The sequence below is a fragment of the Passer montanus genome, unplaced genomic scaffold, assembly GCF_014805655.1.
Source record: "Passer montanus isolate IOZ18808 unplaced genomic scaffold, ASM1480565v1 scaffold38, whole genome shotgun sequence".
NCBI lineage: Eukaryota > Metazoa > Chordata > Aves > Passeriformes > Passeridae > Passer > Passer montanus.
The window spans coordinates 5,832,569-5,846,057 of NW_024368596.1; the positions used below are offsets into that span (position 1 = coordinate 5,832,569).

Here is a 13,489-nt window from a genome sequence, read left to right on the forward strand (position 1 = left end):
TTGACTTGTGAAGATTTTCTAGTAGACAAGTTATACAGCATTTATTTCTTAGATATGAATTGAAAATGTAGATTAAAATCTGGGAAAATCCCAGGGTCATGTTAGGCTACCTAAATAAATATGGACTCCATTAGGAACTTTAGGCAAGTTTAGTGCTGTACTCCAAGAGACTTTATTAATCAGAATTAAAGAAGTATAAAACATACACTTCTGTAAAAATAAGAGTGTTTTAAAGAAAGATATGCTGGTGGTGGTCCTGTTGTGCCTTTTTCCTCTGGTGTTCAAAACTGGGTAATTACATTTTTGTAAAGTTTCCTGGAATGAGGTCCAGAATGAGTGTTTATAAAATATAGGTACTTAGGTCTTACAGGACAAGTTTAGCTTTTAATGTGAAATATTAAGACAAGATAGTGCTGCCATCATAAGCAGTCCTTCCTGCTCCTGTGCAGAGCACGGAGACCTTACAGAGCTTCCCAGTACATAAAGGGGTTAAAAGGCATGAGAGGGACTTTTGACAAGGGCATGCAGTGATAGGAGGAATGGATTTAAACTGACAGAGAGCAGACTTAGGTCAGAAACTGGGAAGAAGTTCTTCCCTGTGAGGTTGGGCAGGCCCTGGCACAGGGTGCCCAGAGCAGCTGTGGCTGTCCCTGGATCCCTGGAGGTGTCCAAGGCCAGGCTGGATGAGGCTTGGAGCAACCTGGGGGAGTGGAAGGTGTCCCTGTCCAAAACAAGGGGCTTGAAACTAGATGATCTTTAAGGTGCCTTCCAGCCCAAACCATTCTATTTTCTAAGCATGCTTAAAAAATAATCACAGAGTGGTTTGTAATTGAGCAGTAGTATACCCACAGAACTTTTAAATAAACTGAATTAAGCTCCCTGAACATATGTTGCTGTTTTGTTCATTAAATAATGGATTGCCAGCTAATTCACACTCTACTGAGACACATCCAGTAAATTTAAAAAATATTCCAAACATACGAAGAAATAATAAATTCAGGAACTGAAAAAATTAAAATATTTCAAAAGCACTATAGGTTAGATGAAAACCTTTTATGGTTCATTACATTTTAGTATACTCTCTCTGATATACTTCACCTAATAACAATACAGGCTATTGTAGCCTTGTCAGTAAATGATAAAACAGTTCAATTACCCTGTCTTTTATATGGATCCAAAAAGTATAGTGAAGTATATTTCACAACTGTTTGGAAAATAGTTCTGCCAAGGCTTGGCTAATTTTCAAAACTAACTTTATATTATGTGCTAACTAGTTGATTAAGCTGTTTATTTCATTTTTGCCAGTCTGTAAAGCAATTTAGCTACATGATTATGATTACAAAGGCATTTTAGCCTGACTCTTAAGGAAAATGAATTTATGTTACAAGAAATATTGAGGGGACAAAAATAACTCCTTTCTTCAAATTTCAAAGGACACAGAGAAAGTAGAACACCTTCAAGCTAGCAGAATTTCAAGGCAAGATTTTCTTGTTTCCAGTGCCATCCCTGCCGCAGTTTCTCTTGTTGTGAGTGCATGAAGTTTGCAAAGTGCCTCAAAGCAGAAGAGCTAATCAAATTAACGCTTACTGTGTTGTTCTTGTTATTGAATAATGAAAGCAAAACCCCTAAAAATAAATACATATTTTAAAAAAACAACAGGTAGAAAGAAGTTTGAGTGGGGTTTGTAAAGTGGATGGGGAATGTACAAGTTGGAGTAAAAGAAATCACCAGAATGTTGTCTGGACCTTTTCAGGAAACTTCACAGTTTTAGATGTGCTCTGCTGAAAGGAGATGACTATTTTTAAAAAATTACTTCTGAGGGCAAAGTATTTAGAAATTTTTAAAATTCGTCTCTTTTGTCTGTAAAAAAATGAGCTAAATGCAAATGAGAAGGCCAATGATGAAGATCAAGACAACAATTTCTGGCTTGGTTATTCCTCAGGTGGAAATCTGATTTGAAGCAAATTATTCCAAGTGTAAAATTTGAGCTGCAATAATGTTATATAGCTACATTTTTAGATGGATGGAAGTTTCTATCACATCAATGAAAACAATGAAAACAAATAAGTCTGTATTTGCATATCATACATAAATGTTTTGATGTACAAGAATTAAAAAAATATGAACATTATTAGCAGTCATTAAAATAAAAGCAGCAGTTGTTACAGATAGCATTAGGTAAGCCAATTCCTTTATCAGTCTCATACATTTTGGAAGTTTGTTGGCTTTAGACAAATTATGTTGCATAATATCCCCTTTTGGGTATTTAAATGATTTTGCAGTAAGTTACTTTACACAGACTGCTGTTTATTTAGACTCCTGAAGAATCCTAAGTGTGCATATTTAGATTTAATGCTGCTTTATATCCCAAACAATATTTTTTGTGTTATAAAAATAATGCGCTCTAGACTTTGTTTCAAGCAAAATAAAACCAACTCTGCCAAATAAGAAAGTCTGTAAAAACTAATTGAAAACTAGGGCTGATTCTCAGACTAATGACTTTGCAGTGCTTCACTGAAATGAGGGTCTGATGAAGACTTTTTAAATCACCAAAACAATCAGGCTCAAGTGTGAGGTTTTCTGCGATGCCAGTAGCTAGATGAAAGGGTGACAAGTGTGATAATTAAAAAGGAATCCCCCCAGGAAATCTGATGTGTTGATGTATTGTGATAAATTGCACTGGGAGATATAAGGTACCCTACCAGCCAGGGAGACTTTATGGTTCAAAAGCAGAACCAATCTATTGCATGGAACAAACTAAACTCTGGCAGGCAATTGTGTGCCATTGACGGGATAGAACAGGATAGATAAAAGGGGAAGAAGGGAACTGAAAGTTGTGTTGCCTTATGTATTATACCGTTTTTTTCCCAAACACCTAGAGAAGCAAATCACCTTGGCTGCTTGGCATTTACTGCACAGCTTTTGATGTACCTTGTGGAGTCTGTGTCTCCTGGCAAAAATCAGCATTTTTCTAACAGGACAGTGGCTAAACCATTGAAATGGCTCTTCATGCAAATTATAGGTTGTATGATAATCCTGCAAATTTTCTGTAGAGTGGATTTACAGTTGATACCTTAAGTAAGGAAATGTAATTGATCAAATACATAAGGATGCTGGACATCAAATATATGCAAAATCTGGGTAACTTTCAATTCTAAAATAGCGGGATACAGGATTTACCTAGATTAATTATTATATGAAAGTGCCTTAGCAGATTATTTTGGAGCCCTGGACTGTTGACTCTGGTGATTTAATTTACTGAGGTCTCCAATTTTCTAATATGCTTAGAACTGCTTTTCTGGTGTATGCAAACGAATATTACAGAATAAACCTTAGTGCAACTGTAAGAATGCTGCCTTGATAAAAGATCAGTGAAATTAAAAGGATTAAGCCTGGGCCAAATCTGTGACAGCTTTGCTTACCACAGCATTGAAAAGCTTATGTGGAGCACTAAACAACCTTGCTTCTCCAGCTGGAGTAAATTGGGACTGTCACAGAGAAAAAGGTGCTTTTTTTCAACAAGCCATTCCAGGAAAGGAGGGAATACACTTTCATCTTTTGCCTTGAAGACACATCATGTCATGATATAAAGAAAGTGTGTGTTCTAAATGGATGACAACAGCTCCTTGCAGGGAATTTTTGCAGGTTCATCAGAGCTTTGCTCCAGCTGGATTTCTGCAAATTTAAGTGGACATCTGCTAAGGTAAAAGGGAGAGTGAGGGTGAGTACAGAAATGGGATAAAGCCTCATTAGACACTGAGGTGAAGTAGCTGGAGGAGTTTCAGGTTAACTTCTTTATAAAGTGTTTGTCCATATCTGTGTATCTGGCTGTAGTGAGATTCTTTGGAGATGCTGAAGTAGAGAAAACCAGGTTTTGTTCTTCCTTGAAAGTACCATTGCACCATGTTTGTGTCTTGGTTGTCCTTTGCAGGAGGATTGAAGCTCAGTGCCTCAGGCTGAGCCACCTTGAGCCATGTGGCAGCATTTGTTAGCACAGGACAGGAGCCTGTGCAGGCACAACATCCCTTTGGGGTACTGGGAGCCAGCCTGAGGGCCCCATAGGGCAGGGACAGGACAGGGAGCAGGGTATTGGGTATCCACCACAGGCATCTTTGAGTGTGCTCCTTCTCAGACTGGTCCAGTGGCTGTGAGCTCCCTGCCTGTTCATCTGCCTTTAGCTGCCATAAAACCTTTTCTGTGGGTGTCTGGATGATTAGTGCTTCAGAGACCTTTTCTCAGCTCCATTTAACAAATGCAATAACAGACTCCAGAAATCTGTTAACATTATTTTAGGAAAGGTGTTTGTTAGGGGGCAGGACTTATTCAGTCATTTTCTCTCTCAAACTGAAGTGCAAGACTAATTTTTATGCTATTTCTTTCATAGATGATTTAAAGAATTATACCTTGTGAAATCAGTTTGTATCTGTGATGCCATTCAGTGGTAATTTATATGTTCTTTGCCTTCATCTCCGAAAAAACCTGACAAATTAGGTAAATGTTATACCACCATTTTTTTCTTTTTGGTTGTTTTTTGGGTTTTATTTGTTTGTTTTGCTGTTGTTGAATTACAGTTCTGTAGGGTGTGTCCGTATCTGATAGTTTCTGTTTATTAAATAGACTGTTACAGGAAACAGGGTAAAGACATTATAAAGTACAATGCTTTATTCCCAGTAATTATGGTGTGGAAGGATCACAGAATGGTTTGGGTTGGAAGGGACCAATTTCAACCCTGTGTTGTGGGCAGGGACACCTTCCACTAGACCAGGTTGCTTCGACCTGGCCTTGAGCTGGCCTGTCCAACCTGGCCTTGAGCTCCTCCAGGCATGGGTCAGCCACAGCTTCTCTGGGCAACCTTTTCCAGTGCCTCGCCACCCTTACAACAAAAGATTTACTTCCTAATACCTCAAATGTAAATCTGCCCTCCTTCAGTTTAAGACCTCAGTCTCTGCTTTCCTTTTTTAATTAAGATGAACATAAATGAACCACCAACCGCAAAACAACGTCTAAAGACCATCTTAGTCTTTCTAAAATAATAACCCTCTGTGTGTTTGGTTGCCTTTTCCTTGCTGTTTCAGACATGCCCGGTAGCCCTCACAACCAGTTCACCTTCAGGCCGCTGCCGCCGCCGCCTCCACCGCCGCACGCGTGCACGTGCGCCAGGAAGCCGCCGCCCTCGGCCGACTCGCTGCAGAGGAGATCCATGACCACCCGCAGCCAGCCCAGCCCTGCCGCCCCCACGCCCCCCACCAGCACACAGGATTCCGTGCACCTTCACAACAGCTGGGTCTTGAACAGCAACATCCCGCTGGAAACCAGGTATGGGCCGTGGCTGTGCCAGAGGATCTCAGTTGTGAGGGGAAAAGGGACACGATGGGGAGGAGGCCTGGCATTGACACAAGCTGGTGATGGGCAGCTACAAGTCTGTCCTTCAGGACATACCAATGTGTTTGGCTCTGAAACCCTCTCAAGTAGCCACATGACGCCGGTTTTGCTTGATTCATCTAGGACAAAAATACTCAAAAAAGCACATTATGCAAAGTTTTGGAAGATAACGATTCCTTTAATGTGTGTGGGTTACACTGGTATTTTATGGTGGTGTGCGGTCAGGATTTGTGCTTGTGAGTTTGTCTTGCTCTCCCACATTCTCCCAGGACCATTTTGTAACCAGCAAATAGAAGTTTGGTTTAATCAGTATACTTTGGCACTTCTAGAGTCGCACAGAGTCAGGAATGGTTGGGGTTGGAAGGGACCTTTGGATATCATCTAGTCAGGCTGTAGCTTTTCTGTGGATAAAAAATAACAGAAATAATACTAAAATAACATTTTTCTCAATATGCATTTAATAATGCACATTTAATAATATTCATTTTATAGTATATGTAGCCAAATACAATTATATAATCATTTGGCAATGGAGAAATGATACCTGGACAGACATTGGGCATGGCAAGACTTACCTCTGGGAGCTGGAAAGGGAGAGTTCAAATTCAGGATCATTCACAATTTATGCAAATAATCTACTCTGAAAAGCAATTGAGATCAAACACATTCTGTATTCAGGCAACTTACTTTTCAATACCCAAAGCTGTGCACAATCTCCTCTGACTTTTTGGCTATAATAAGCTTTTTTTTTCACCTGTTAATACCTGATAAGTATTAGCTAATTTGATTGCTTTCAACTGCAGCTGTGTTTGCTGACTTGATTTTTAAAACAAGATCTTAATTTTCGGTCTTCTTTCTCTTCATTGTCAACAGAGCCATCAGGAGGTTTTAACTGGGGTTTCCTTTGGGTTTTGCCATTTTAAAGCATGTAAAGGGCAACAGTTTGTGAAAGTTGTGTCTGATGAAACAGATAAATTTCTGACATCCACCTAATTGGATCCAGAAAATATAAAGTATTATGCACAGAAATGTTTGGGGGATTTTTAACACATATGCCCGAGGCCCAGTTATCACAATTAATCACTGAAACCTAGATTTTGTTCTTTTACAACAAGGTTGGTTTTATTTTATTACAAAAATTAATCTTAATATATGTCTTTAAACACTGGACTGCTGCTCATCAGAATTGTCAAGTTTTAGTTCTGCTATTAAGTTGGGGTCGAAGAACACGCCAATTCATTCTGAAATCAAACTTTCCTTATTTGTCTTAAGGACAAATCTCAAAAGTAATCAAGGAGGATGGAAACTTTTCTGCAAAGTGAACATAAACAACACTTTAGTTCAGCTGATCCTGCTGGAGCTAGAAGCTTCTGCTTACACAGTCTTTATAAAGATAAATCTCTGCTGTTTCTGGTCTAACAAGCTTATATATCTATCTATACTTTATGCTGCAAGAAAGGTGATCTCTGGGTGTTCTGTCCCATGAACTTTTGGTTCACTTCAATTAAAAGTCAAGTAGATCTTTTTAAGGCTGTGCATCCCCATTCATGACATTTCCATCAGACTTCATTGGGAACAATACTGTACAATTTATTTTTCTGTCGAGTTCAGTTAAAATTTTCTGGTTTCATACTATTTTTTGCAAATTTGAAGCTTCTCTTAAAGGACAAATACAGAGATGTATAGCTATATCTATAGTTATATAAAGGGCTGTGCAGTGAAGTAGGAATTCAGACTGGAAAACATCCTTTGGGCTACACGTTAGTCATTCACAGATCCTGGGAATTTTCCATGTTCTGACCCTTCAGTGTTTGTTTCAGTTGATTTCGTGCCCCCACTGGTCACTCCCAGAAGCCTCTCACAAAGCTGGCTGAAAGGTTGGATAATCCATAAGGAAAACCTGTGAGTCTGTTTGCCAGGATGGATCTGCAGTTTGTGTGCAGACAAGTGCTGTGGCAGGGGAGCACTGTAATAAGAAACATTTGTGATCACCACTTCCCAGAAGTCTACAGTGCACAGTACAGCCTTAGAGAAAATGAAGGGCTTGCAGCTTGTTTATCCTTCCTTTACCAGGGAATGATTCTGCTAGAATTGAACTGGTGCTTTCAGTTCAATTCTGGCCTAATATCTGGATTCCCTTGCTTCTCCATTAATGTTTAGCTGCCCATTAAAAATAATCCTACAAAATAAAGAGAAACATTTCAATGATATGTTTCTGTGCCAAATCTTCAATAATACCAAATCTAGCTAATATCTACATACCTAATATAGCTAAGCAGATTTTTTTTGTTGTTAGATTTGGAACATTTGCAATCAAAAAGAAGACTTAGACAGTAATGTATTCCCTACTGTAACAACTAGGCAAAATCAAAATACACATGTTCAGCTTTTCTTCTGTCTGTATCTCCTGTTAATCCATAAACAGGACATGTGTTTGATGTTGTATCTACTGCCGTAAAATAGTAGAGAATTTTCAGGCGGGAAAAAATTTCCTAGATCTATTTATGTGACTGTAAAACCTATTCACTCTGGACAGACAGAAATTAAGAAAGTTTATGAGTCTGCTCATAATGTGTCATATTTCTGTGTCAGAAAATTCTCTAGATCTGAAAATGTTTGCAATACTCAAATTAAACATGTACTCTTACATAATTAGGGTTTGAAACCCTAGATTAGATGGCAAGGGGCTGCAGTAGAGGTATACTGTGGTATATGTGTTTGAAAGTTTTCTTGTACAGTGAAATTTGGATGCATTTTTATAGAAAAGGGCATATCAGAAATTTTGGTTTGTGCTTCATCTAGAGGTGTTACACGCACTAATCTGCATAGCAGTTTTGTCAAGACCTAACTTACTAATGCAACTGTTTAATGATGAGACTGACTCGGAAAGATGAAATTACTTGTTCAATTTCACACTAAAAGCTAAAATTAAAATCTGTCTGTGTGTTGTTGCCAAGGCCAGTTCCCTAGCTCTGGCAGTTATTCTGATTATAAGCAACCCAAATAAACATAAGAATTAAGAACAGCTTTAGAACTCCAGAGGACATGTTATGGAACACCCGCTGCTGAGGGAATTGGAGAAGAGCTGTACCTGTAGGAGGTGTACCAGCTCAAACTGGTGACTGTGCTGCAGCCTTCAGCATTGTAATGTGCCCAGAGATGCAAATGCAGTCTCCATCTATGCATGTGCACACGGTTTGGGAAAAATAAACATAGCCATTATTAAAATTGCTTATGAACATGCAGTAATTTCATTGTCACACAAAGAAATAATTTTTACATATTGCCAGAAAAAGACTGCAAGGATCTCTCACACCACATAAAAACACAGGAAACATTGATTCTCTTTTTTAGCATAATGTTACTGGACTCTTAGAAAAATTGATTTTTTCCCCTCTCCCCCAGAATAAAGTACTTGCAACCTATTGCCTATTCCTTTCCTTTCCACTAAAATAATTGTTTTTTCAGGCTTCATAGATACTTTGCTCTAATGCTTCAAATCTTGTGATTTACAGTGTAATACATTGTCATTATCTCTGACAGCCCCATCTGAACATAGCTTACTACTTTTTATGGAGTAAGTATTAAACCCTGATAACTCAAAGGAATGTTTTTCATTTCCTCCATGCCCTTCTAGTTAACTCGGTATTTGTTTCCATATCTTGCTTTATTACTTTGTTGGGTTTTTTTCCTGCTGTTTGCTATTTATTTTCCCACTTCAGTCAAATCCCCAAAGATGAAGTAAAATCTAGATGTTAAGTAGGGATTTTTACCTGACATTTTTCTTATCCTCCTTATAGTCTGTTACAGATCCATCATGGATAAATCATTGGTCACACTTATTTTGAGTTAAGTTTTGACATAGCAAAATATAATATTCCAAAGCATTAGAATTTTTAATTTTATGCCTAAATCTCAAAATTTAGCTAATTTTGATTTTGTTTCAAAGTGGAATTTTTAGTCCTTTTTTGTGTGTCAGTATTTAAGATATTTCCTTGTTCCTTCCTTTTTTAAATCAGTTTTCTTCCTAGTTCCTCTAGCCCATTTAGCAGTGTTGGCAGTAAGGTTAATGCTGTGCTGAATGGACTGAAATCTCCCTTCACTGCACTGGCAATGAGCCAAGTCCTGTGGAAAAAGACAGCTTAATTTAAGCAATCTTATCACCATGGTAATAGCTCCTCTAAGGGGACAGTGAGGTACCAGACCATAAACCTGAGATTCAATTATCATTAATTTATATAAAACTTCGAAGTACTAGAATAATAAGAGGAGTATTTGGGGTTCAAGGCAGTTTTATTTTTAGTTACAATTCAGCAATATTTCAGAGCCCTAAAGTTTGATTATGCCTCTAAACACTTGAAAACTTTAAAAGTTTTGGAGTTCAAGAAGTGTATTTGAATCATCATATAGATGGAATCATTCCTTTCTGTGTTACATAGTTATTTAAGGTGTATAGGTATGATTAGCTCTATTTGTTTTCTGAAAATAACAGGTTGCACATCTGTTTGGTGTAATTCTGTACTATGGTTTATCTTTTGAGATCAACCTCATAATTAATTTTTTCTCTTCAGGAAGTACATTGATAGCCTGTCAAATTACAGACACCTGTGTATAGTCCCTTTCTGTGAAAGATGGAGTAATTTTACAAGCAAAACTAATTAAATAAAATGAATCTAGAAATTCACTCAGTTCAGTGTGAGCTCTTGGAAAGTTTGATCTTTTTTTCTTGGTCTTAGTTTTTGAACATCTTGTGGATCTCGTGGATCTTGCCTCCAGTGCAGAGACTCAGAAAACACTTTTTTGTGCCTTGACTTTTTTCCCAGTTCAAGGTTTCCATAGCAAACAGAGCAGCTTTTACAGCTCCTGAGGCAGACAGGTGTTAATGATCATAAGCCAGCAAACAGGGAGATACTTTCTGCTTGAGCAGTGCAATTCACTGGGAACTTGTTTGCAATTGGAGACTGCTCCTCAGTAAAATGAGCAGATCTGGGGCTATTCCAAAAATAAATGCAGGGCAGGGCTTCCTTTATGATCTTTTCTTCAAATTATGTTGGTCAGTATTTGCTGTTATGACATTTCTCTTGTATTTTCTCATGTTCTACCTAATTAAACAATAAATCAGCACATATAGAGGCTGACCATATTAAAAACAGACATGCTGCAAGGATTTTAAATTCATTCTGAGTCCCATGTGTTTTCACTGCACAGCAGAAAAGATCTGAAAATATTTGTCTTCTGAATTCCAAAAGATAAATTGAAGACATGACCATGAACTGAAAATAAAAGTTGTAACTATGACCTTAAACTTAATATTGCGAGAAGAAAGGTGTCTTTATGGAAATAAAAATATAAACATTTGTCAGCTACAATGAAGTACAACTTTCATGTCAGCAGCAATGGCACTTGAGGGTCCTGCCTTGAGTAGTTGAGATCCAGTCACTAAGGACAATAGGGCAGTTTAAATTGTTCATGCACTCTGTTGTGTTTGTTGTTTATGAGAAGCTTTCCTTTTCCAGAAGTTAGTGTGGGCTTCCCTGGAATATTGGGATAGTATTTGTGTAAGGGTTTTTTATGGAGGCTAAATATAGTAACTTAAACAATCACACTGCAGATACTCCTTGATCATTATTTTGGATAATGTGATGGTATATAAAGTTATAACTAAATGTAAAGCTGTGTTGTGATTTTATGGCCACCAATGAAGCAGCCTTTTAGCTTTCTATGAAATAGTGTTTCCTCTTAGAAAACCAGAAATAGTCTGAATCTAGATTTTGAAAGAGAACAATAAATACAGGTTAATACAAAGGCTTTAGGTTGTGAGAAGTGGTCAGAGACATGAAAACAATTCTACCTTTTCATTTCCAAAAATTCAGACATATATGTGTAATGTTACTGCCCAAAAAAATTCTATTTTCTGGCTAGCTATTTGTAGGTTAGCTGGATTCAAAGACTAAACAGTATTTGTGTAGTTCATGTGATACATCTCTTGTCAGGTAAACTTTTTCTTATTTGCCACAGTAGCTGTACAGCTTGGATTAGACCATATGCATGTGAGTGTAGGTACTTGGAAGTAGACTGAAATGCTGGGAACAAAAGTCAGAATATGCATGAATATTCATAGAAGGAAATTGATGACAAAGAGAACTGAGGGGTAACTACTTAAGTTAGTCATTCCTTTCTTTAAGTCATGCTTCCAACCATAGAATATAGGCAATAAAATTACAATATTTGGATTTTTACCCTTCTTGATTCATGGTTTCAAAGTACTCTGCAAACATTCTGCACTTTATATGACTTACATAAATATTCTTGTAGCTACTTTTTTCATATTTTCCACCAAATAATCTTAAAATTTCTTGAGAAAAAAAAATAGAGCTAGCCATGAGATTATTCCTTCCTTACATCACAAATTTCTGTGTGCATTGGTTGTTTTATTCAGCTGTTGTTTGTGTTGGAGTGCTATAGCAAATTCTAAGCTACAGAAAAGCACTTTTGAAGATCACAGAATTAATGTAGAGATGTCACCATGTATCAGAGTAACAAAGCCCATAGTGGTATATGCAAGAGTCATTTATGTCCTCAGTGTGGTAATTTTAGTTTTGTTTTTTTTTTCATTAAATAGCAAATGAAACCAGAAAGCAGTTGTATTTTGGACAACAGTTCCATTATAGAAGCTGTTCTTGATTGATTTTGGCACCATCCTCTATTTATATAATATTATCCCAGATTTCTGCCAGACTTGAAAGTTTAGTCACCTGGTTAGCAGGCCTGGCTTGCCTACAGCAGCAGCAGAGCCAGCATTGCATCCCTTGTTCAGTACTGGAGCAAAAAGAGAGGGATGTGGATTCCTTCTACATCCTTTCACATCCAGGGGCACAGTGCTCAGTTTTCAGATGCCACATGAGGAAAACATGAGTGAATAAAGGGAAGAAATTCTATGTGAATGGTTCAAAAAGCAAGTCCAGCTCAAAGAGGAAATTCTAACAAAATGGTTCTATTCCCAAAGACGAATCTCTGGATGGAAATCATGGAAAAATACAATTATAAAATCCATATAAATCATGGAAAAATACAATTATAAAATAAATTAGATAAGTAGTTTTCATGGCAATTTCTGTCTTCACCCATGATCATTTTGTTCCCATAGTTCTTGTACACAAAAAGGTGAAACAAAGGCTATAAAATTATTGGTCAGTTCTATCTATAATTATAAATCATGTCTTATATTCAGATATAGTTTTTCTGGGTTGTTTTTCAAGATGAGGGTATAGTGTGTGTATATCTTTGTGATCAAGTGGGTGTCATGGTTTATATATATATATATATAGATAGATATCTAGATATAGATATATATAAAATACAGTTGCCTTGGTTTTATGCTGTATAGTTTGTTGAGAGCCATATGGGAGATATATAAAATAATATATTCTAATTATTATGTAAGTTTAGAAGTGTCCTCTTCTTTCCCGTCCCACTTTGAGTACAGAATAGAATGGATAGAAAACCAAAAGAAAGTGAATTTCTGCTTGTTACTACTGTCACAGGAAATATTAAGTGACTTAAAATGGCTTGGTACCAATGTCTTCTTGTCAGTGTTTGCCAAAGTAAATGGGAAACTGTATCAGTTCCAAATCCCTTTTGGCTACCATCTCTATATATTTTCTGGCTATGCCAAAAAACACAATCCTTTTTCTGTTTCATCTGCTATGCCTCTTAAAAATTTCCTTTGCACTTCTGTTGACATCTAAAGGAATTTCTTCAATTAAATGTCAGTATAGATATACAATTACATACATTATATGCAGCTATAAAATGTAGTTGAAAAGAAATTAAGCAACTTAAATGATTGAACTGAAGTCTTCTTGGTTTTTCTATCACATAGATTTGCAGCAATTTGTAATGCTTTAGGTAACTACTTCTTGATTGTGAAACATAAACAGGTGCAAATGTATTCCTGCTTGGTTTATCCAGGAGAAATGCAGACTAATTTTTTGGCCAAGGTGTAGCAAGATTTGTGTTTCTAACTTAGCTGTTGGCTCCCTTTCAAGTCTGCTGTTGTTCTTCATTTTTTCTTCTTACAAACTCATGATTTTTAATGGAAATGGAA

The 13,489-nt window shown here is 37.1% G+C and overlaps 1 protein-coding gene across 5 annotated transcripts in view; it reads left to right on the top strand.

Annotated features, from left to right (window-relative positions):
- TENM1 (teneurin transmembrane protein 1) overlaps positions 1 to 13,489 on the top strand; it is a 782,308-nt gene that overhangs the window by 622,570 nt on the left and 146,249 nt on the right. For all 5 annotated transcript variants that reach the window (XM_039717552.1, XM_039717551.1, XM_039717554.1 and 2 more), the window contains one exon: positions 5,076 to 5,316. In XM_039717552.1, coding sequence (XP_039573486.1) covers positions 5,076 to 5,316 — 241 coding nt within the window. The remainder of the gene's footprint in view (positions 1 to 5,075; positions 5,317 to 13,489) is intronic.